This window comes from Falco biarmicus, chromosome 2, assembly GCF_023638135.1.
Source record: "Falco biarmicus isolate bFalBia1 chromosome 2, bFalBia1.pri, whole genome shotgun sequence".
In the NCBI taxonomy this organism is placed as follows: Eukaryota; Metazoa; Chordata; class Aves; order Falconiformes; family Falconidae; genus Falco; species Falco biarmicus.
In genome coordinates, this window is record NC_079289.1 from 62,724,983 (window position 1) to 62,749,579 (window position 24,597).

The 24,597-nt window shown below is 35.8% G+C and overlaps 1 protein-coding gene across 3 annotated transcripts in view; it reads left to right on the forward strand.

Moving 5' to 3' along the window:
- MYO16 (myosin XVI) overlaps positions 1-24,597 on the forward strand; it is a 412,228-nt gene that overhangs the window by 260,300 nt on the left and 127,331 nt on the right. For all 3 annotated transcript variants that reach the window (XM_056328855.1, XM_056328853.1, XM_056328854.1), the window contains exon 17: positions 21,451-21,562. In XM_056328855.1, coding sequence (XP_056184830.1) covers positions 21,451-21,562 — 112 coding nt within the window. The remainder of the gene's footprint in view (positions 1-21,450; positions 21,563-24,597) is intronic.

Here is a 24,597-nt window from a genome sequence, read left to right on the forward strand (position 1 = left end):
GATAAGGAACTTTAAAGTCTGGATGACTATGTTTGTGTGATTCTCAAAGGGAGTGTCTGAAATTTATCAGCTTGCTGTTATCCTATTCCCACATATGTTTTTTGTAATGAATACTGAGTAAGAAGTTAATTTTCAAGTTATTGTATTGAATTATTTAGAAAAATATTTACTTTGCCAAAAGTAATGCTGGTGCGCTCTAAGAAAAGTTGTTTATCTTTGGGTATCCAAGCTGAATTCAATTTCATATCTAATAAAATAGAATTATCTTCCCGCCCCGCCCCCCTCCCCCCCCCCGAAAAAATATTTTGCATAACAGTTGAGGGGTTTAGAGGTAAAGCTTAGATCATTGTGAAATAAGGTTTTGTGATACATTGTCTGGACTAATTTTGAAATTTAAAAAATATCTTAGAGGTTCAAAGACAACATGTATTTTCTTTACTTTCTTATATTTCAGGTGCCTCAAAGTAATATACCTTGAATTTGTGTGTGCATGAACATATATAGACATACCGAATTTATCTATACTCAACTTTTTTTCCCCATTTCTCTGCTTCTTTCATGTCTTCTCTTCTCTTCCAAAGGTCTCTTAAATTGGAAACAAACATTCAAGTTCTGGTTGAACAAGTAAATACGTGGTTTTTTGGTACTGTGCAGATTTTCCTCTCCTAACCTGACTTCATGCAGCACATTGCTTTTCTCCAAAAAGCTTGCATTTTAAATACTTTAACACTTAAAGGATAATGCAGTAATACATGTAGTGCAAACTATGTATATTAGCATGCCTAGACAGCAAAGGACCATTGGGATATAAAGACTTTTCAAGCACGCTGTAAAAAACTTTCTAAATGAGGTAATATGAAGATGCAATTTCAAACACAGATTTCAAAAACTGAGGGAATTAATTCTCAGTTAATTTTGCTGGAAATTGTTTCAGTACAATAAGGGAATACAGATAGGTGAAGCTCTAAGTAAAAGTGAAGGTAGTTTAGATTTGGTTTTGTTTTTTTTTAAAACTACATAGTAGCAAACAAACAAACAAAAAAATTATACACTTCCATCAGTTTACATCTTCCTGACATGATTTACTTATATTTCAGCTGTTTAGTGAAAAGCTTCAACTGTGAACGTTTGTTTCTTGGTTATCCTCAAACAATACTACTATGAAAATCTGATTCACAACCAATAGTACTATTTTAAGGACAAGATCTGTAGATTCCACATGGAATGAGGTAATTCCATTTACTTAAATTCCAGTGAGGTCTGACAGCTAAATTACACCAGCTAGTTATTAGGAAGGTAATGGAGAGAGGAGAAGCAGATATATTTGAGATTCTGGAGCAGGTTTGAACTTGCTTCAGTGAGTTCTGTATCTATGTAACCTGAAATAATTTCAACATCAAAAGAATTGTCTAAATTTTGTCTGTTGTCTTTCACTTTTTTTTCTGTTTTGATTTGCTTTGTTTACTTTTGCTGCACACCATCTATTCTTTTCCTGTTTACCCTGCATTTACTGATATCTGAATTTTTTTACTGAGTTTCTTTTTAAGTTGAACCTTCTTTACTGCATGTGTATCATATGCATATTCCAGCAAAATGCGCTTTCACATTGTTCTCTTTCATGTGTTTTTCCCTGCCTTCTTACAACTTCAGCCTCCACTTACCTTTTATTTCAACTGGTAACACTTTTACTCCAGTAATCCTACTTTCTTCAATTTTCATTTATCTTCCTCTTTCATGCAGGTTTTCTGAGTAAATAGGGTTCATGAGATTATTCAACTTGTTTTGTTCTTTTTCCTGCCCAGAAATGAACAGGAATTGAACCAAAAGGAACTTTTTTTCCCCCCTTTAGCTCTCTTTTTCTTGTCCTATTCTTTCTTTGAAATTCAGGCTTCATTAATCTCTTGGACCACAATCTTCAAACATCAGTGTTGTTCTTTACACTTCAAAGAAGAAAGAGTTGAGATGCAACACCAGTACATGGCTGATGTGTCTGATTTGTTATGCTGGATAGTAATAATGATGACTAATGCAGCTTTGTTGAGTAAGGACACCAGAAAATATATTATATATTGCATTGAGATACATCTTCATGGTTTAAAGTTATATTGATTAATAACAACTGATTTTATCTCATTCTAATGTAACATTTTACAATACATGTTTTCAGATATATCTGAGAGAGAAAAAGACAAAAAAAGTATAACTAGGTTTGAGGTTCTTTTTGCATCCAATATTGACTTTTTAAAGTGTTACCCTGTGGTCTAATTAATCTCATTTTTCTTACCCATGTATTTCACTTTGTTCAGCTAAGCTTTTAAGGCTTAGACTTTAGGCTTAGACTCTTATATTTTAATGAAAATATGATGGAACCCTGAGTAGTCTATTAGTGTACAGAAGCTAAGAAATTTTTCATTGTTTTTTAACAGGGCAGGTATGTTGAACAGACCATGTAAGCTAAAACTTCCTCCCTAAGACTATCACTGTGCACCTTAATATTCTAGAAAATAGCTAATAGTGTCAGTGTTAAAGTTAATATTATACAGTATCTTTCTGAAAATTGACTACATTTTGTCTTCCTTAAAACTCCTCCTTCTGTGAAATACTTGTGGATAGTTGTGTCCTACAAGATACATTACTAGGAGGTTAGCATTGTAATTGCAGAAGATATAATCAGGATCACAGCTTAGGTTTTCAAAACAAAACTGAAATTCTCTTCTGTGTCATCTGCTTTATTTTGCAAATTAAATGGCTGGGTTTATATTTGCAGATACCTACACCTCATGCACAAGGTATACCTCTATGTTAATTTTATTTCATAAAAAGTTTTGAGTATCTGACCATGCAGTTCTTGTAAATTCTAGGTTAGTTACATACCCGCCTGCACACTTGCATTCTAATTACATGTCAAGGTATCCAAAACAGTATTTTTCTACTTGAAAACAGAGGTACCTTAGCTTTGGATTTTGATGTTTAATTTATTTATTCCAGTTTTGACATTAGCTGCTTTTGACATTGCTGCTTTATACCCAAAGGATGCTTTAAGAATGTATAGCTCCAATGATGCTTAATAATCATTAATTTACATGAAATCCAAGAATAATTTTTATTTAACAAAGTAAAGGTAGTAAAATAAGTCTGAGATGTAGCTCAGTGTCTTTGTCTTAGGTCCCAAGTGGACTTGTTATTTGGCTGGCTTTCAGAATAAATGCTTTAGAAATTCTGCTTTGTTTGAGAGTGTAAATTTGAAACTCATATTCCTCTGGGTATTTTTTTTATGTGATGTTAACAATCCCCTCTTCATTGTATTATTCTTCATACATATTGATTGAATAGCAGCAGAGGCTGTACAGCACTCCATTGGCAGACTCTCAGAGGTAAAGAAATAATTCATTACAATTACCTCTCTTTTCAACAACTGTTTTTCTCTCCATCATAATTCTAAAAGCCAAAGGTGTAGAACTAAATACATGTAAATGAACAAATTAGATGTTTTTTTCAGGGATAAATTGTATGTTTAGTGTGGTACAGTAGAGCCAGGGCACTCCTCCTTGTATTTCTGTATTGTCCTAAAGGAACTCACGCACGTCTGTGGTATTTTACATTTTCTTGATGCCAGTGAGCAGTCCAGAACAGAAAAAATAACATCAGACCATATAAAACCACTATGACTTTTGCCTTTTTATAGCTCTAGTCAGCTTACTTCTGCATGTTTAGTTTTAATTCACAAACTTGCATTTACTTCATTTGACTTGGCATAATACCATTTGCTATTTCTTTGATTGAGAGAGGCTTTGTCTTTCTTGTCTCCTTTGGGGTAAGCATGATATGGAAATACATGCAAAAAACACAAGGAGAATGATCTGTCTGTGGCATGAAAGATAAAGAGTAGGAGGCAGGAAAAAAGTGAAATGAAATCTGTTTAATCCAAAAGAAGGAAATAAACCTGGAAATTAAAAGCACTGGGATCTACAGAGTCTGTTGAAGACAGAACATAAATCTGCCTTCATTTTAATGGAAAACTAAACATACAATAAAACATTGTTTGGAAAAAAGTTGCTCAAAATAGTGAAAGAAAATGGAAAAAAACCCACCCCAAAACCATGACCCAGATTACTTCCCAATTTTTAATGAATTCTGTTGATGAGTGTCTTACAACACCTTAAAGTTTCTGGGCCAAGTTCAACCTTTTGTTAGAAAAAAGAAATCTCCAGAGATCCATGAAACTTAAATATATATTGAGGTTAAATTTGGTTGTCCTCTGTTGAAGAAATTAAGTGCTGACTGTTTAGACAGCCCACCAGTATTTCACGTCAGACTGAAAATGGATGTAGCTCCAAGGGATAAAATTGCCGTAGAAACCCTAGCTTAAAAGTAGATGTGATTACTCTCTTATAAAAATGGTAGAGGAGCTCATTTGGCTTTTAGTTTAAGTACAAAATATGTCTCTGCACTTTACTAGGATGCTAATCGTCTCGTATGTGGGGGGAGATTCAGTGGATTCAGCTCCTGAAACCACTTAGCTATTGCGTTGCATGAATCTAGAGTGATAATACAGTTCTGCAATTTATATTTCAGAAGTCACTCTTAGAATCCTCCTGATACAAATACTGTAGATGAATTTCCAGTCAGGAACGGGTCATTTAGGAAACTGTTACTGGCATACAGAATCCCCAGTCATTGAACCCAGCTCATCTCAACTTAACGTTAGATCTGAGAGACGATACCTGTCACAGTTGTTTGAACTCCCTGAGCTGGCTTGAATTTTTCACTGCACTGGAGTAACTTTGCAGTTACTGCAGCCAGCTCTCTCTGGGAAAGTCAGGCAAGGTCAACCCAAAGTGTAGCACAGTTTTTTCCCCATAATTCTGTCATTAATCATAACCCAAAATGACCTCTTCACTGAGTTAACTTGATTGTGCCAGGTTAGTAGCATTCACAGGTTCCTTTGATGCCTGCTGGATTTGCACACAGAATTTTTTTAGTTAAAATATAACTGCCCAAACTGAGTTTTGTCTAAAGGCTACAAGTAAGCAACCAAAGCGTTCTGAATATGTTAATTGAGTGCTAATGACCAGAACATGTTAGCATCTCAATTTTATACAGCTCCTAAAATTGGCAACTCCATCACTCTGGCTTCTAAAATTAATTTATGCATTATAATGCAGGACAGAATGGTGCAGGAATATCTTGAACCGAATCACCCATCACCCAGATGATCTTTGGAACTTCTTTATCCTATGTATGGGTCTTGTTTATCTTCAGTTAGTTTATGACACCTCTTGGAATCACGGCACAAAGTGTTATTGCTGCAGCTTAGTACAGTACAACATAAATCATATGAAACTTGATGTACTCAGTGGTTGATATCAAAAGTAAACAAAAATAGGTTCAAGTATAGTTTCAAAAGTTTCAAGTCACCTTTGATTGGCAGCCAACAGATGTAAAGTAGAACAGGGGGGTTGGGGATGTGTAATGATTTTCACACATATATTAGCTTATCTAACCAGGAAAAGCTGTATTTTTATCAGATCTGTGGAAACAGCACTCTGGATAAGACAAAGAGACACACTGGGGAGAGCTGAATGGGAGTAGTTCAGAGTGTTTCAAGGAAGAAACATCTATGAGGTTCTGTGCTTCCTAACATGCCATTTTGGACTCGATGATCTTAAAGGTCTTTTCCAACCTAAATGATTTTATGATTCTAAGATTTTCGTCTGTGACCCATCTATGCTAATATGGCTTCTTCTTATCTGATTTGAAGTTTTAAGATTTCTTGAATAGTAGTAATATGCATGAAAAAAATTGTTAGAACAAATCCACTTTGCACAAAGAACTATGAATATCAAGGAAGTCCTCTTAAATAAAAAAAAAACTTAGTAGATTTTTTTTGCTGACTAAAATGATGAAAAAATGCACTGCAACAATGTAGAAATACCATTTGATAAACAAACCGCATTTGTAACCATAATTACAGATAAGTGTATTTTATGGCTTATTACAAATACTGGCACCTTCTAATTTCTGCTTTAATCTTCGTGCAATTTTAACATAACCAAATCATTAAATGAGTAGAAATCAGTTTACCAAGCTGGTATTGCAGCTTATTATTAAACATACGCAGTAACTGTAATATTTATTTTGACACTGGCACGTTGATGTCAGTTTTGTGATCTGTTTTTTCACTCAAGATGAGGATTACAAAGACTAAGAACAGTGCTAATCACTTGTAAAATAAAATCTGTGGCTATTAAATAGGAAAATAATTTATTTAGTGGAATAATTCATTGGAAAACAATTGGAGACTGTCCCATGTTATTAAAACTTTCCAGTAATGAATAAAACAAAGAAAAAGTCTATATGACCCTTCTTTGAATATGTTTTCCTCTTGAAATCATTGTTCTCTTGGACTTCATTTTCTGTCACTTTCTTGTCCCAAATCCAGATGGGTTAAAACTGCTACTGCTAGAGATTGTATATTTTTATCCTAATATTTCTGAGTTTTCCTTTGTGTTTGCTTCTGTATGTCATGTCTTTGGTTTCAGGTGCAGCTAGATATATCAGATTCACTAACAGAGATGCATCTACTTCCTTGTACCTGCTGTCCTTTCCCCATTTCCGTCATACTCTCAGTGATTGCTTTCCAGTATATTTTCACCTCCATTATGTATATTTGCCATATGTCCAGACCTAGCCCCCTGTTTAAACAGGACTCCTCAATCAGGTAGTAATTAAAGAGGAATGGAGCAGCATCTGATAAAATATGTGCCATGCTGAATTTAACTTCAGTGACTATGTTATGGAGTTAGGTTGGTCCTTAAGTCAAACTGGAACAAATGGGAATATCTTATTAAGTTCTATGGTTCTGTAGTTTATTCTAGAGCCTGTGTTTTAAACATGTAATTCAAATCCTCTCTAATGTCTTCCCATTCCAGCGTCCCATGTCTCTTAGGGGGAAAAAATGGGCTACTCTGAGGCATAATTTATTCTGCTATCAACTTTCTTGTGTGTTCAGTTTATTTTATTTTATTTTATTTTAATTTTATTTTATTTTATTTCATTTCATTTAGAAAACAATGTATTTGGATACAGGCCTAGCTTGCCTACAGAACTAACTTGCACAAACTGCAAATCCTTGTGTGTAAACACAGCATGGACTTTAGAAATAAGACTCAACAGGGAGTCTCTTTGTCCTATTTGGATGCACAAACCGTGAAAGAGCTGAAGTAAATCTGCAAGTTCTCTTGCTTTAGGAAGGCAAGTTCCTTTTATACAGTGGAAAGTCAGTGTAACTTCAGCACATAAGCAACCTACTTAGATGCAGCCCTTCAATCAAGTTCTCAATGTACAACCTGTAAAGTTTATTTCAGGTTTGCTGAGGATACAGCTTATGGGTCTTTTATGAGAGGTAATGGAAGACTCCATGGGAGATTTAATATCAGAAGTAGTTTATTTGTGAATTTGTGAGCTTTCATCTGGCATGATTTTACTGGGAGGGCTGAGAAGATGTGAGAGGAACACACACACACACATCCATCCTGTTGCCATTTTTGGCAGTCCTGGATCACACCTGGGACAGAAATGGGTCCTGGGGCAGGGGGAAGCAAGGCAGGTCTTGCTGAGCGTGGGAGAGCAGCCACGAATTCTCCGTAGCTGAACCCTGTGTTCAGCGCTGCATGGCTTGCTGGCTGTGCAAAAAGTAGAACCCTCTGCTTATGTTAAGGTGGTGATGATTGTGGACAGTTGATTGCTAAATAGATAACATACATAAATGCATACATATTTACTCCATTTAACATCCAGAGGAGAATATTCTTGCTTTGTAGAACAAGCGGGTAAAGTTAGATACTGCGCTAACTCATATTCATGTATTGTCTGAGACTTTCCTAGCCCATGATAGGCAAATAATTTTTATTGATTAATTAAACAACAATATTAATCCTTCTTCCAAATGTCTCATTCTTGTGCAAATAATGTATATTTCCCAGTATTTCAAAAGTCAGTAGAGTGACTAGTGACTTGAGGGGCCTTAACCTAAAGTGCTTTAAAGGGATCTTACTGTTCAGAATTACTTGTATTGTATACATACCAGAATACATATGGTCATACCTGTGTATTTGGGGAGAGGAGGAATTCTTGTAAGTCAGCTGATCTGAAACTGATCCATGAACTACAATCAGCAGTTATATGAAATAATTTTGAAGTATATTGTCAACATTTTAAAAGGATACTTGTGAAAGTTATAAGCAGGTACTCAATGCACTTTTTAAAGTTTACATCTGATACTGTGGCTCTTAACTAGGTAAGCTGTATTTAATGAATCAGCATTTTAAAGTAGCAAATGCTGGTGGAGAAATGCCTTGAGGCTCATAAACTTAATGACATCTACCTGGTAACTAATGCCAAAGTAAGTCTGAACACAGGAATACAAAATTACTCTTGGTTGTAGGAGCAAAGTTCAAACACAATTTCAGAAGCGTTTCAGGACATGGGTTGGACCGGTTTGGACTTGCACAGACTGACTGTTTTCTTTTACATGTTCAGCAATGCTCAGTATTTTCTACTTTTTAATAGTCATCTTCATCATCATTATGCTCCTTATTTAATGTATGTGCAACATCAAAATTATGCTTGTGAAGTGATAATTCACAGAATTATGATCTCCTGAGTAATTCTATCCTATAAAATACTAAATTATATTAGTCAGAGAAGCACTACTGCAAGGCATACTGCCTTTATTATTTCTTTTAATGTCACCAGAGGTGTAAAAACTTCTTTTTTAAGTTACTCCTGTTGTGCATTCAATTTTTTTTCTTTAATGGAATTATTCTAGATTTACATTTTTCTGTAATTTTAGGAACAAAGGGCTTGAGCTTCTGATTTAAACCTGTTCCACAGGAATATCAATGTTATTAAAACAAAAACCACAAAAAAAACCCCAACCCACAAAAAAAAAAAAAAAAAAAGAAAGAAAATGTATCTGAGTGTAGCCTAAAGACATTTGGTATTTTGAGAATAAAGACCAAACTGTATTTCTTCATTGTCCTTTTGAGTATATCCACTGTCTTTAAAAATTTATGTAATTCATAGTACAGGTACACTTACGGAATTATTTGAAATACTTTTCTTTTGAAACTGTCAAGGCAAAACTATTTACTGAGCAACACACAGGCTAATATAAACTTTTGGTGCTGAAACCGGTTTACAAAAGGCATATTTTAACATGTGACATTCTTAGTTTAGAAAAATAAAAATAAGAGCTGTCTTCTGGCTATCACCAAATCTGTTTGCAGTGCTTAGTTTATTAATATTATGCCGATACTTTACCTCTTGACATTAACAAAGTTGTTCCTATTTTTGAAATGCCGATTTTGGTGCTTTATTATACTAGTTATGAGCAGAAGTCTGCGCACTGAAATGGTTAGCAGTAATTCCAGCTCAGTGCTACTGTGCAACATGGTTCAAAGGATGTAAAATTTGTTCAGATTAGAATAGTCTTAAAAGCTGGAGACAAAAGAAAAAAGGCATTAAAATATGCCCATTTTCCTTCAGAGACAAAAGCCAGAAGTTATTATCATGTTCTGTAAGTGCCATTTACTTCACTGATGTCAACTGTTTTGCTTTGTCTTTATCTTATTCCTGTTTACATATCAAACAGTGCTAAGTACGAGGCAGCTTTTCCTCACCTTATAAGCAGAATACATTGTCCTCTCATTCACATGAGATCTAAAGAAACAAAAATATTTGTTGTAATTTTTTTTATTCTGTGACTTTGTAAATATAGTAGAGTTTAGTGGAATTTATTTTTGAAAGCTAATATCTTGGTTTTATACACTCAATACCGTTCATTCCAGCAGTTTTGAAAACATTTTAAAAAACATGTAAAGCTATCAATTAATTCATTCTCAGTCTGGCAAAGTAGTCCTTAAGTTTGATGTTTATGTCTAAATTAAGTCTTGGGATTTAGGAATTAGTCACAGAAATAGCTAATCTTTTAGAAAAATTTGATTTATTTCAGAGAAAGACTTCACAAATATTTAATGTGAGGGCAGTAAACTAACTTAATTGTAAGAAAAACGGTTTATAAATGGTTATATTTTGTCTGGAACTAAAACGTATGTGAGATGTTTGATACTATAATTTCCACCTTTAACATAAATATTAAATGATCTGGTAATACTGAATTTTCAGTGATGACCGTTGTGCTTAATCAGGGTTACTACTCTGAGCTGGATGGGAAGGAGGGATGGGTACTGCAAAGACAAAAGCCACACACTTTTCACATGATTGTGCAGGCACATGGTTCATTGGGCAGCACTAACAAGGGGAAGGAAGGGATTTAGCTTGTTAATCCATGCTTCTTAATACAATGTCACATTAAATGACACCCACAACATGCATATTGATTGTGTTAGAGCTGGAACCTGATTATGAAATACTGCTTCATCCTTCTGTGACGTTGGCTCTCTTGAGAATTTTCCAGCAACAAAGCATTAATTAATTAAAGTCTTGTAATATGAAAAGTTCAATTAAAACTGGCTTTGGTTTAGACTTTATATAAAAACAGGTAGAGGCAAAAGATAAGTCTGTGTGGCTCGTTGTGGAGTGTAGCAGAGACACCTCAGGTGGTGCCCTGCAAAAAGGACCATAGCTGTGTTGGGGCAGTGGACTGTCTGAGGTAATTAGCCTCACTTACTGTGTTTTCTGTACTACACCTGTGTCATATAGGTGTAGTTCAGGAGTCTTTGTATAATACTGCACTGCACTGTATAGAAGTAAATGTATGATAAGGTGATATGCCTAGAAATTGTGTAAGTAATGGTTAGGGCAGCTTGATATCTAGGTCTCCAGTACTACTTATCTCCTGCTGTCTCGTTTAAACACCTCATCTGCCTGCCTTTCTTTCATGTAGAGTGTCAACCCATAACTTCCAATTGTACTTCATATTAACATTTATTACAATACTAAGATTCAGCTGAAATCAGTGGGATGAAGCGTGGGTTTGAAGTTAGTTACACATAGATGTTTTGCTGAATTAGGACGATCTACAGGGATGAAATAAATCATTAGTTTTTCTTCACAGTACATGTAAACCTAGCAAGAAAAAAAAATACAAAATCTTTCTTTCTTTCTTGTTGTTCCAGTGGCCTGAAATCACTAAATGACTAATATGATGTCATGACACACATGGTCTGTGTTTGTTTTTAGAATAGTTGATGCAACATTTTATAGAAGCTAGCACTGAGAGAATATTTGTGTCTGTTTTTTAATAACACATTTTAATTAAGATCAAACTGTAATAAAAGCCTTTACAACACTAGAAGTATATGAGTGGTTTTGATAGGCATATCTGCATCCATTCAGTCTAAGTGACATGCTGTCCTGTAGGATATAAACACATATATAAAGCTGACTTATCAACCAGCTTATGCAAAGCAAGTGACAAGTCAGTTCTACTTCCTGCCTGTCACCACAATTACAAAGAATTTGGATACCTCTGTGTGAGGGGAGAGGTATGGAGAAAATCATATCTAGGATGAAGATGTTGTTTTGAAACAGCCTGATTTCATTTCTTTATCCTGAATTTCTTTAACTGGACAGCATGTAATAGTTTTGGAGAATTACTGCATGACAGGTTCACACATGCATACAGCACGATAAGTGTGGCTTTTTGTCCTTTAAGTGAGAAAAAAGAAGTTCTGGCTTGTATAAATAAATATGAAGAATCAGGATCTCAGTCTTAATAGCTATTTTGAATTATTGAATGAATATTAAGAGTTTTATTTGTACATCACTTTTATAAAAGAAACAAGGGGTTTATAGACAAACCTCAGAATTTCTGATTCATAACATGATCTGCAGTAGCTTGGATTGCATGATTAAGTATTGCTACAGAGCTCTGTATTTAGTTATTTATGTTAAATATTTATCCTTTGCTGCTTCCATGTGAATTCTTTACCTGCTAATCTTGAACTCCTTTTAGCAAAATAAATGTACTAGATAGTGTGGTCAATTGTGCTAGAATAGGAGTTGATACTATTCTGTTTCTGTAGGGATTAGCTAAAAGAAATCCTAGCAGTAGCAGAGAAATGGCATGTGAGCAAGTGGATCAGAAGAAGAAAGCACACAACAAAAGTTTTAATTCCTCACAGGAACCAGTTACCCAAGTATCTCAGAAAAGATCAGATTATGACATTCAGAACTTCTCGTGTGTTTTTTGTTTTTTTTTTTTTCCCTTTCTTTTTCTTTCACCAACTAAAGGAATATAAACAGAGAAAAATAATATTTTCCTTTGCCCTTGGTTTGAAAGGGGCCTCCAGAGATCTGGTCCAACTCTTTGTATCAAGACAGGATCTACTGTGCAAACAGACAGGTTCTTTGAAAATCTATTGCAACAGCTACACAAAAGAAAGACAAAACTTAACTGATTTGATTTGTAAGCTAATGCCAGGACTGTTTTAGCTGTGTTCACATTCACATCCCAGTTCTTAACAGGAAGATGATTCTATCATTCCTGAATCTTTAAACATGTAATTTGCTGCCTTGTTATATTTGGAATAAGCAAAGTTTCTGTTAGTCCTGTATTTTTTCCCCTTGATACAGCATAAGAACTAAGATCTAAATAAAGTAATATTGAACTCATTTAATGTATGCCTTTACCTGGAAGCCCAGCAGAATAAAAATCTTACCCTCCTTGAGTGTTTTTGTGCAAGAAAGGGTTGTTTTTCAGTCATTCTGCTAGACTTATGAATCAATAATTTCATGTGAAAGCTACAAACCATTTATTGTCTAGGTACAAAATCAAGACAAGCTGAATTGTCTTGGAGATGGTGGTGGTGGTCACAGCATGTATCCTGACAATTAGTTTGGTAAAGCTCATGTGGGTTATCTTCCTAAATTTCAGGATTCAGCCCTATGCCCCAGCTCTTTCTAAAACAGCTGATGGAAATCTTCTGACTTACCAATAATGCTATTTCTCCAGATATTTTGAGGACATAAAAAAATCCTAAAAGGGAATTTCCTTGGTTTCTAGTTCATAGAAGGTGATCAAAGTGTCTGGAAATTTTGTGTTTTTCTTAAAATTTAAAATTAATTTCTTTAAGTTTTCTAAATTTTTTAAAAAGAAAGACTATTTAGAAGTTGACCTCCAAGTATTTATTTCCAAGGTGAGAAGACATTTTCCTCCTCATAAAATAATAACACTCTGCTATTTTAACTACTAGATAAACTAGTGAAAAGGGTTGCTAACCAAAGCAGAGGAGTTGCAGTGCACAAATGTTCTTTCCCTATTTTGACTCACCCTTTGGTAGGTCTCTGATGTTTAAGATTGTTCTGATTTTAAAACACTTTCATCACTTCAGATTTTAAACATTGTAAATTTCTAAATAAAACTTACTTGCCCTCAGATATCTTATGGCTCTTAAAGCCATGATCAATTTTTGTGTTTTAGAGACTGTTCAAATGTCAAGGTAATGTCCCCAACAACTTGAGACCTACCTTCTCTTGGTCTCCCACTTTTCTGGGGCCGAAATTACTGGGGTTTTGTGAAGTTATAACCCCCACACACTCCCCAACATTTCTGAGAAATAAGTTTAATGTTTTTCGTAGGATCATAGGATGATACAGTTTGTTAGGGACTTCAGGAGGTCCCTAGTGCACCACCTGCTCCAAGAAGGGCCAGCTGTAAGATCATATCAGGTTGTTCAGAGATTTGTCCAGTCAAATCTTGAAAACCTCCAAGGATGTTTGCCTCTGGAGCTTTCCCTTCCCTGGACTGAAGAAACCTTGCTCACTGGACAAGCCTCCCACATCATGTCTCCAGCCCTGGCCATTGAGGTGGCCCTCCACTGATCTCACCCCACTTCAGCAATGTCTTCTGTCTATTGTGTGTATATGTGCACACAGAAAGCTGGATGCAATATGTAAATGTGACCTAATGGTGAGTGCTGGGCAGGGGGAAACAGCCCCCAGTCTTCTGGCAATGCTGCTGGTGATGCAGCCCTGGATGCTGCTGCCCAGGCTCATTGCCAGCTCCTGCCCCGCTCAGTGCCCCTGGGGCCCCAGGGCCTTTTCCTCAGAGACTCTGCAGCTCATCAGCATGTATCATTGCAAGGGTTTATTCCTTCCCAGCTGTAGGGAATTTCATTGAATTTCATGAAGTTTCTGTTGTACCATTCCTTCAGCCTGTAAAGGGCAGCCCTACCCTCCAGCATATTGACTGTTTCCCTCAGTTTAATGTCCTCTACAAACTTGGTAGGAATGCAGTATCAAAATCCAGAAGAAGCAAGTGTTGCAAATTCTCTTCATATGTTAGTTCTAGTACAGTACCATCACATTTTGCATCTCCTTGAAATTGGATTATTTCTGTAAGACCTGTTTCATGCTCTACCATGCTATTCTGTGTTCCTCAGGTCAGCTGTGCAGACTAGTGGTATGTCTATGGTTTTGGGCCCAAAGGACTGTAGGACTTTTCCTCTGTGCAATATCTTTCTCAGTCTTCTGTACCCTACATTTAATGAACTCTTTTGCTCCAAGTCATTTTTCTGATACATTTTTCTATTGCTTTCTTCTGGATTTGCTCTACCTCATCCTGACTTCCCTGAAATGGAATGCCCAAAATCACACAGAATACTCCAATTGAAGCTTTACCATGCTAAGTATTTCAGGCCTTTTATACTGGCATATGTAAATAAGAATGTTATGTATGATGATTAATATTTTACAATATCAAGGCATACTTGACTCTCATTTAGTTTATGATAAATGCTTTTCTGATGATCCATGGCCTAATTTTTACCTGTCTTGAATCTGTAGTCCTTTGTCTTATTTTATAATTGTTCGTAGTTGAGTTGTATCTTTATAGTACCCACTCATGTTTGACTTAATTCCTTGACAAAATGTGCTTTCATCTGGTCTCTGACACCTTCTCTAACCAACAAACCAGCATAAATAACCTTATTGCTTCTGTATTTTTGTATTATAGATATGTCCTCAGTTTCTAGCCTGAGCACAGAATCTTTAGAATACTAAGACCTCAAATGCATAAATTGTTCTGAGTATAAGTAATTAGAAAATGAAGCTTTTTGCCTATAACCAGAGCTTTTTTTTCTCAAGAGGTTAACTGTGACTGGTAAAATCCTTATTATCATAAGCAAAATTTATTTAGGAGTTTCAGGTATAGTAAGCTTTTAAGACTAACAACTAATTTTGTATTTTGTTTCCCTTATATCAAACCTGCTATAGCCCAGAAAGCTCTACAACAAAATGAAGATGCATCAGCACCCATCCTCTAATAGGAAGGGAGTCAAGTAGCAAGCAGCTAGATGCTAACTTAAAATAAATAATTTTCTTTCATCATAGGGCTTTATCCTAAATTTTTATAGTGACTTAGAACCACTTAATGATATAATCCCACCAAGAACTCTCTTCATTATTCATGATATTTACTTCAGGAAAGCCCTCTGAAAAGATGTGTCCATCTGATAAAACCATGCTTCCTCTTCTCCTCTAATCAAAACTCAAATTTAACTGTCTTGACAAAAGGGAATTTCTGATGGAGTGGATGTGACCTACTAATCTCTTTCAGAAAGCTTCACTGTCAGATATAAGATGAACCACTGTAATGAACCAGATATTTATATATGATAAACAGCAATAATATACATAGTTATGTGGCATAAAGAATATTTGAATATTTCAAGTGTCACATGTTACAAATGTGAAGTGGTTAAGTGTTCAGATAGTTTTTTGGTATATGCCTTATTTACTCTGTTAGTGAAATATTGGTTTATAACAATCCTTAGGAAGGCTTGCTACTACAGGGTCCCATCTCTCTGCCAAGCCTTGGAATTTCTGTGGCCACCGTTGTGTACCAAGGTCTTCCTTTCTCACTTAACAACTACAACAAAACATCTTGAAGTACTTTATGATTGTAGTTGTCTGAAGAATTTATTAGTGCAAAACATCATTTATTTGTCAGCCTTTACTTGCTAGGGATCAGAAAACTTCCATGTGACATACTTCAACAGTTCAGATCTCCCTTCAAGTGCTGATAGCCACAGTCTGTAGACTATAGCCAGCCAAGATAGATATATTGAATTCTAATCAGAGTGTGAGCCAGCTTTTCAAGACTGGGAAGTAAATCCAAGGCCAAATGGTGATTGTTTTCTAGCTTGGCTTTGACTATGCTTCAAAATACCAAGGAAACTTATTTTTGAAAGCCTGCAATGTTCTTGAGCTTCCCACTGAAAGAAGGTGAGACTCCCTGAGTGGACTGTGCTAAGCTTTTCTGCCTTGGTATGAGCTAACTGGGACATTGCAGCCCTTGCTTACCTGGGGTGTGAAACATGAAGGTTCAACATCCCCTCATGCTCTAGATGCTTTGAACTCACTTTGAAATGGACTGCCTGACACAGTGAGTGGGGAAGCTCCAGATCTTTCCTGTGGGTTATGCTGACTATGAGACTATAACCAGAAAGGGGTACCCTCTTCTTGGTTAAATCCCCTAATTATCAAATTTGGAACCTTTATTTTTCTCTCTTCACAGTTTTTATAGAAATGTAACAGTTCTAATAGGAAAAACAGAATTAAAAGACTCTTTAACCTTCTGTAGTAATTTTGTGAGTCCTGTTTTTTATTTCCTTTGCTTTTCTTGTAAGGAAATGAAATGACATGTTTTGTTTATGCAGAATGAGGCAGATACTGAATGCTATTGGGTTACAGTTCAAAAGAAAATAAATGAACCTAAATTCAATCCAAATCAAATATTGTGTTGCTGAGGTTTTGGCAGAATAGCAAACTGATAGTCAAAATTTTTCTTTTTAGTCTTAGCTTCTGTTATTTGCTCAATCATCTAAACAGACAATATTATTTTAAAGAAAGTTTTTAACCAGTATGGTTATGTAAGAATTTTTGAAATATCCATATGCCACAGAAACTCAGTGTTGTTCAGGTAAGCTGACATTTGTTCCTATGTATTTCTTCTTCATATTTGAGATATATGTACCAAATTATGAACTTTACTGCAGGTATAAATTGAATAATACAAATCATGATGATGTGTAACATTTACAATGTGAATAAGGTAAATGGGTAAGGTAATTGTTGACTTATATAGGTAGTTAACACGTAAAGAATTTGATGTCATTAAGCACTGTTTTGTATTCTTGGAAACACCAGTAACACCCCTACCTGAAAATTTGATCTATCATGTCATTTGATTGATGGTTGAAAAATTGTAATTATGGTAAGCAACATGCTGAAAAATTACCACTATTCATTTTTTTCTTCTAAATAGTAATTTGTTTTTCCTTTGAGAGACCGAAGATACAAGATTGCTACAATGCTGCAAATTAGAACTTAGAAAAAAAATCAGAAAGAAAAAACTGTGTAGATAATATTTTTTTATATTTGTCAAGAAATTGTCTAATGTGGCATTGTGTTTTCCTGAAAGTGACTACAGTCTACTACAATTACTGGTTTGTTTATCTTCTTAAAAAAACATTTTGTGGATCAGTAAGTTTCCTCTTTGTTGAAATAAACAGTCACCGACCACATGTGCTTAACTTTTTTGTATGCTGATAAGCACCTTCAAGAATCCTAGTCTGATACAAATGTCAACATGGTAGCATTTAAACAAATGGTTAGACAGTCAGTAGAAAGGAGTTAATTATTAGAAGTGCATACACCGTTTAGTTCATGGCATTTACCAGAGATATATCATTTGTATCAGCAGCTACCTTCAACTAAAAGGCTCAACTTCAGCCAAAATCTGAGAATCTTTTTCTAAAGGTACAGTAAGATAATGTGAACGTGCATTTGCAGAATGAATTAGCATGTAGAGATATGCAAGTAAAGCTAATAAAACTATGATAAGTAAGTCCACAAGTGGTCTGCATCATCAGATATTATGGAACATCATCTCTGGCTTGCATAGCAGTAGTACCTCTTTACTAAAATTTTCAGTGAAAAGAATTCAGAAGTCATCAGGTCTGATGTGCATTTGAGCACAGACTACCTTGCTGGAAACTCTGGTAACAGCATAGGTTTTCATAAATATGATGGCTATAACACTATAATTTCAATAACAAAAATCTAAGTAAAAATAATATCTAAAAGCTCTATGGTAGATTCCCAATGGAAATTTTAAGCAATTTAATCCCTCTACACCATTAGCAATGCAGTTTTATCCAGGCCACTTGAATGTCAAAAAAAACCACCACCAAAAAACCCACTATATATATAAGGAAAGCTACATGTCATGAAAAAGCTTTACATTTTATGGGTTAATGATGTATCTACAGTGAAAGAACGTTTCATTATTATTAGGACTTTTGCACTGTGACACATCCCTTTCCCCTTTCTCTATTTTTGTAGGAAAGGCAACAATTTAAAATTTGTTCTGGACTCTGGTTCTTAAGTATAGATAAGTGATAGTAATAGTAATACAAAAGCTGTCTCAAACCCTTTTCATCCTCAGAGCCTTTAAGATGGAAAGAAGGAGGTGCCAGGGAACTGTTTTATAGGCAAAAAAATGTTTATATTTTTATGGAAATGTCACTGTTTCTGAGGTAGAATGAACTTAACAATAAGAAAAATGTGATTCCTTGTATAGCTAGTACATATTATACCCCTGCTCTGCTATACTGTATATTTTCTGCATTTTCAGGGAGTTGTATGGCCTCCATCAACAGTTCCAAGTACTCTATACAATTAATCCATCCCTAATATGCATATATTTTATATTATAAACATATAACAGTTGAATGTGCGTATCTTCAAAGCAATTTTCATATTTCATTAGTCCTTAAATAGTTTAGAAAATTAGTGGGCCTCATGACATATTATAAAAGAATTTAATTGCTTTTAGACTAGGGAAACTGATTCTAATTTGAAGTGCACCTTAGAAGATGTCCAACTGCAGCCCTTTCCAAGGGCACTAGCACATCTGTTGATTAAATCTTTGGGAGATTTATACTGGGAAAGTCAGATTCTCTTCCAGCAGGCATGTCCCAGCAGATGCTGCAGTTTATGGACGGGTGGTTGGAGCCACAGGCACCTGGTTTGGCGGGCACCCAGTTTGCCCCCTGCTGTATCAGCAAGAAGTGCTTGTGCTGAAGGCAAGAACTGATGCATGTTGGTTCATATCACGGCTCAGCTCTTTCCTCCAAGGGAGTGAGCATTCTGGGTCACTTTGCTATGCTCTGGCCTGCTTTGATACATGTTGGTAGTGTTCACACACCTTTTTGCTGCAACTATACCCACTAGCACTTTAGCTATGCTAAGAAGAGCTGGTTAAGTGGGGTTGCTTAAATAAAAGTAGTATGCAATATTCTCTTCACAGGACAGGAAAGAGTATTCCCTGCTTGGTACACAGGGAGAGAGATGGGAGAACACCAGTGAGGAGGCTTTTTTTTGCAGGAATGGATGTAAGGTTCCAACTCATCCAACCGTTCAACAATAGGATATTTTGACAGCAGAGTAGCTGCTGCTGCAAATCTCTTAATTACAGATCAAAAATGCCACCAACACATGATGCATAACACTAAACTGGTATAAGCTCATGCAGCAGTTCGGAATAGTGGAAAATTTTCTGCTGGATTAACCTTTATACCAGTAGGTTCTATGCCAGGTTCAGTATCAGATGCGTTCTAGCCTCCTTTTGACACCTACAGGCAATGTAAAAAATGCCAGAACAGAAATATAAAGCTGGCATATACTTCGTATCATCTGCTCTAGCTAATTTGACAGCTGTGCTATCATTTATATCTACTTGATTTCGACAAAATTAATGTTGTTATTAACCTCAAGGAAACAGTACAGAGCTCTGGCAGCGGTGCTCTTACAAACCCATGTTCTCAAAGACTGTTAATTCACCAGCTTTAGCCACTGATGTGAGACTTGTTTGTACTTGAGATATCTGCTGACTGAGATCTCCTGTGGGTGCAAAAAGTGATTATGCACCCAGGCACATGGGGTTTTCCCCCATTATTCTTCCTCTGCCCACCTGCTGTGGTAGCTATGCCATTATCACTCCAAGGGAAATCCACACTGGTAAAGCTGATATCAATCCACTAAAATGTTCTCTGCATTTCATTGTGTGTGCCTCGTAAACCTCATTATCAGTTAGAAAAGTGCAAATACTAAGTCATCCTTCCACATTTCTATAAAGCTACGCACATTCATATAAAAGGCCACATTTACAAGAGCTACCACCCTTACTACAGCATTGCCAGACTTCTTGTAATAAAAGGAGTTTTATTTTGAAACCGTGTCTCTTCTATAGTGCAATTAAAATAGGATTGTGAACAAAATTGGCAGAAATTAAGCCAGTGTTATTTCCCATCTTTATGTGACAGATCATAGACCAAACATTAGTAGAAAGCAGAATAACTCTGGGGAATTTTTGTTGGTGTAATTGTGGTGAAGGGATGAGGGGTGGAGTGTGTGTAAATTGTTCACCTTTGTTAGTGTTGCGATGATATTTTGATTTAGGTGTGGGGAATTCTTTTGTTGATGTAAAGTGACATTTGTGAAGATTTTAGATTGTGTGATGAATGTGTGTTTTAATAATGATGATAATTTGATGATAATTATAAAAGAAAACATCTTTTCATGCTCTCAGCATGATGTAATTAAAAATCAGATCCCGCAAGATATTCAGTAGCCTCATGACTAGTGATTTCAGCTGTATGAAAATACCTGAATACTTTTTAATATCTGGCCCATAGACACATTTCAAGAGGGTCAAAATACATGGTTCTAAAAGGTTGATTGCTGCGTTTTTCAATAGTCTGTTGTACTATAGTTTTTGATTATTCTGATTTGTGTTACTACCCTTTACATTGATTCTGTTTTTTTCTTTCCTGAGTTAGCTGCTGCACTAGGCGTCTCTCTTTCTCTCTCCTAATCATTATTTTTGGGAAGGTTTGTAGAATTTCCTTTTGCTTCACAGTGTGCAAAGCAGTACAGCTTAAGGGCTGTACACTTACTACTCTATGTACTTCGTTACTACTTTGTTCTGAGATTCTGAGTATACCTGTCACCCATTCAGCTGCTAAGGGAGCAAATTATCATCATGGGATCAGGCAGATAAGAGCCGATCTATGCCCTCGCCAGCAGGAGGGGAATTTTAACAGTCAGAGTTATCAGATCTCTTCAAATCTTGCTTCTGAAGGAGAATCTCTGGTAGTGCAAGAATGGCAAAACTGTCAGTGGTATAAATTAAATCTGAAGTTTTAGCTTACCTGTAGGGCTAAAGTTGGCAGGGGGGAACCTTAAGCAAAAGCAACAAAAGAAAATAGAAGCATTTTGTGACTGGTACTATTCCCTCCAGAGGCTGAGAAAAATTTGTAATACACCTCTGGTTAGAAGGGCAGAGCTGGCTTTTAACCTCAAAGTTTGATTGTGCACCAGCCTTGTAAATACTACATATGCTGTTTTTCCTCTGTGCAGGTATCTAAGCCAGACTGTACTCGAAGAGACGATGTCAGCAGCCAACCCTCAAAACAAGGAGAAATTAGCCATACTAAAACAAGCTCTAGGTGCTATGGGATTCAATAGCCTGGTAAGTTCCACAAGCTTATGTTACTTGCAGCTAAAGTTACCATATTACTTAGTTAAAAGCAGGCCTTTTGTGGGGAAAAGAAGTACCTTTCTGTCTTTCTTTTTTTCTGTTGGTTAAGACCTTGAAACAATATGCAGTACTAGTTCACTCCAGGGAAATTACTGTAATCACTTTTAAATAGACACAGCACCAACAATGTAAATCTTTTTCATTCTTAAAGATTCACAAAACAGCTTCAAGGTATAATACTCTGAACAATTAAGTTACATAGATAAAAAGAAACAATCAAATCCCATATGACAGAAAACTCATAAAACCCACAGGATTTTTTTTCTCTTCCTGATTATCTTTCTGTCCCTTTCAATTTTGTGAGGCACACATTCCAAATGCCTTTGCTAGCAGCACCTGAAAAGAAGTAAATACATATCTAGACAAACTAAATTAGAGCTGGGTAACTTGAAAGAGCTGACTTAACCCCCAAAAAGCAACAAGAAGATAGGTCTGATGTTTGTCTTTAATCTTATAAAGCTAATGAAGAAGATAATTTGGATAATTAATCAAGAAATGGTTCTGGAGGACAGAGGGGTGACAGGAATCAGAAGAAATAAAGGGCTGAGCATAAGAACTCATGCAAGATACTTAAATCCCTTCAGGATACTAGAATATTTAACAAAATCCTCGTATTTCTTACATATGTATATGCTACCTAGCACACTTTAGCTGGGACACTTCTGCAAAATAAATGCATAATCAACAGTAGTTCTAGAAGGAGGTAAAAGAAGGTTGTAGCAAGGTGGGCATCGATCTCTTCTCCCAGGAAACAAATGATAGGACAAGAAGAAATGTCCTCAAGTTGTGCCAGGAGAGGTTTAGATTGGATAGTACGAAAGATTTGTTCACTGAAAGGATTGTCAAGCATTGGGACAGGCTGCCCAGGGAAGTGGTTGCATGATCATCCCTGGAAGTATTTAGAAGATGTGTAGATGTGGCATTTAGGAACATGGTTTAGTGATGGACTTGGCAGTGCTGGGTTAACGGTTAGACTTGACATTCTTGAGCACATTTTCCAACCTAAACTATTCTATGATTCTGTGATATTTAGCATCATAAGAAAAAAGTGGAGGAAAAGTTTAAGTATGCTAGTTTATCATAAGAGATGACAGATGGGAAAGGGATCAAGTGCTATCAGCAAAAAAAATTGTGAGTCTGCTGAAGCTGTTATTTAGGTGTGAGGTAGACTTCTGTGGTGATGGTACATCATGTAGTTGTTTGGCATTCCCTTGTTAAGGTAGTAAGAAATGTTCTTTGGTAACATGCCACCTTTTAATATAAAGAAGAGTGGGTTTTTCATGAATATTCATGTGGCCATGTACAAATTTGAACACATATGGCTGGCTATATTTGAAAGAATTATTCCTTAGCCTTAGTGGATCTAGCTCTGCACCTGTAGACACTTCTGCATTTAGCCCAGTGTTCACAAATGGGTGGATCTCTCTAGCTCTTTCATTAACCTTTCTGTTCTGTTGAGGAAGGGGTTCAGTCTATAAATAAATAGTTGAATGCCTAATGAATCAAGTTTTAGAAGACTACAGAAACTGTCTGAGAACACTTTACATACAGTATCCTTTTGGATCCCGCACTTCACTTTGCTCAGAGTTCTTGAAAAGAAGCAATTTGACTCAGAAAAGTGTAAACCATCTTCAAGGCTCCTCTATACCCAGGCAGCAATAGAATAATCATTTAGGAGGCTGGAAATCTGTGGAGCTCCAGAGTACTGCAGGCTGATTTCCTGTGCTGGAGGTTAGAGGGGAATATGTAGGTAAAACACATCTATAATTTCTACCCATTACTTCTGAGGTACATGGAAAGGTCTGTATGTACTATTCCTTGACCACCTAGCCACGTTTAATGATAGAGTAGATTATCTTTTTGAAGAACTACATAAAAATTCCTTAGCAGTCTTTAACGGTATCTTGCTGTGTTAATGTTTATTTAAAAAAATGTTTTAAAGTTGAGGAATATGCATCTTGGAAAAAAATGGGAAAGTGTTTGAGGATCTGGAACGCTAATCAAACCTTACCAAAATCACCGAAATAAATGGCTATCCCAGCCTGCTGCAAGTCAGTGCTTACAGTCATCCCCAAACCAATTCTTAAGCTAACAAGCAAGAAGTGTCCTGTACTACTGTGCCAACCCGCCTTGTGTAAGAGGCCTTCCCAAGAAGTAGGGTATAGCACCCTAGTCTGAGTGCCATATTAGTATGACAGTTCTTCTGTTGTAATAGCTATCGTATTCAGCATTCATCTGTATATATTGCTTTTTTTGATCTTCAGCCTTGGTACTGTGTAATAGAAAAATATACTGTTGCCCTATTTACATCTATCTCATAGAGTAAGAGATTGAAGTTCTTCTCTTAGAGAATCAAACTTGCTTAAACAGCATTGGAGGTGCTGGAGTCTGTATCCCAGAAAGACTGTAAGCTTTTTTTAATGTCCTCTGATGATGGGCATGCTTACTAGAGAAAGGAACAAGAAAAAGAAGAATGCATTTTTTTATTTTTTTTTTACCTGTTGCTTTTGAAAACTGATGAAAAGTCATCCAGGCTTGGTTTCAGCGTGTTCTGAATTCATTGTTGTTACTTGAGAATAAAGAGGATAGATTGGCTAAGTATTTAATTTGTAGTGTACTTTTTAATTTTCTGCAAATTCCAGTAAGTGAGACTTCTCACTGATACTTCTCCTGTTTCAGTAGAATCAGATTCCAAATATTATTTTTCAAAAAAATTTCAAGAATTATCAACTAACTTTGCTGTGCATAATGCCATGTAATGCTCTAGTGGATAGCAGTTTTCCTGTTTTATAATTTTAAAGGAGCACCATTGTTATATAACTGACCTTAAAAAAAAACCTTCCAAAACCCGCTATGTTTTCCATGTTTTAGCATTTTGGTTCATATTTCATGGGTCACTTTTTGTTTGAATTTAAAAACATTTAAAAAACCCAAGAAAATTAGTTCTTTTCTTGCTGTGGTAAAAA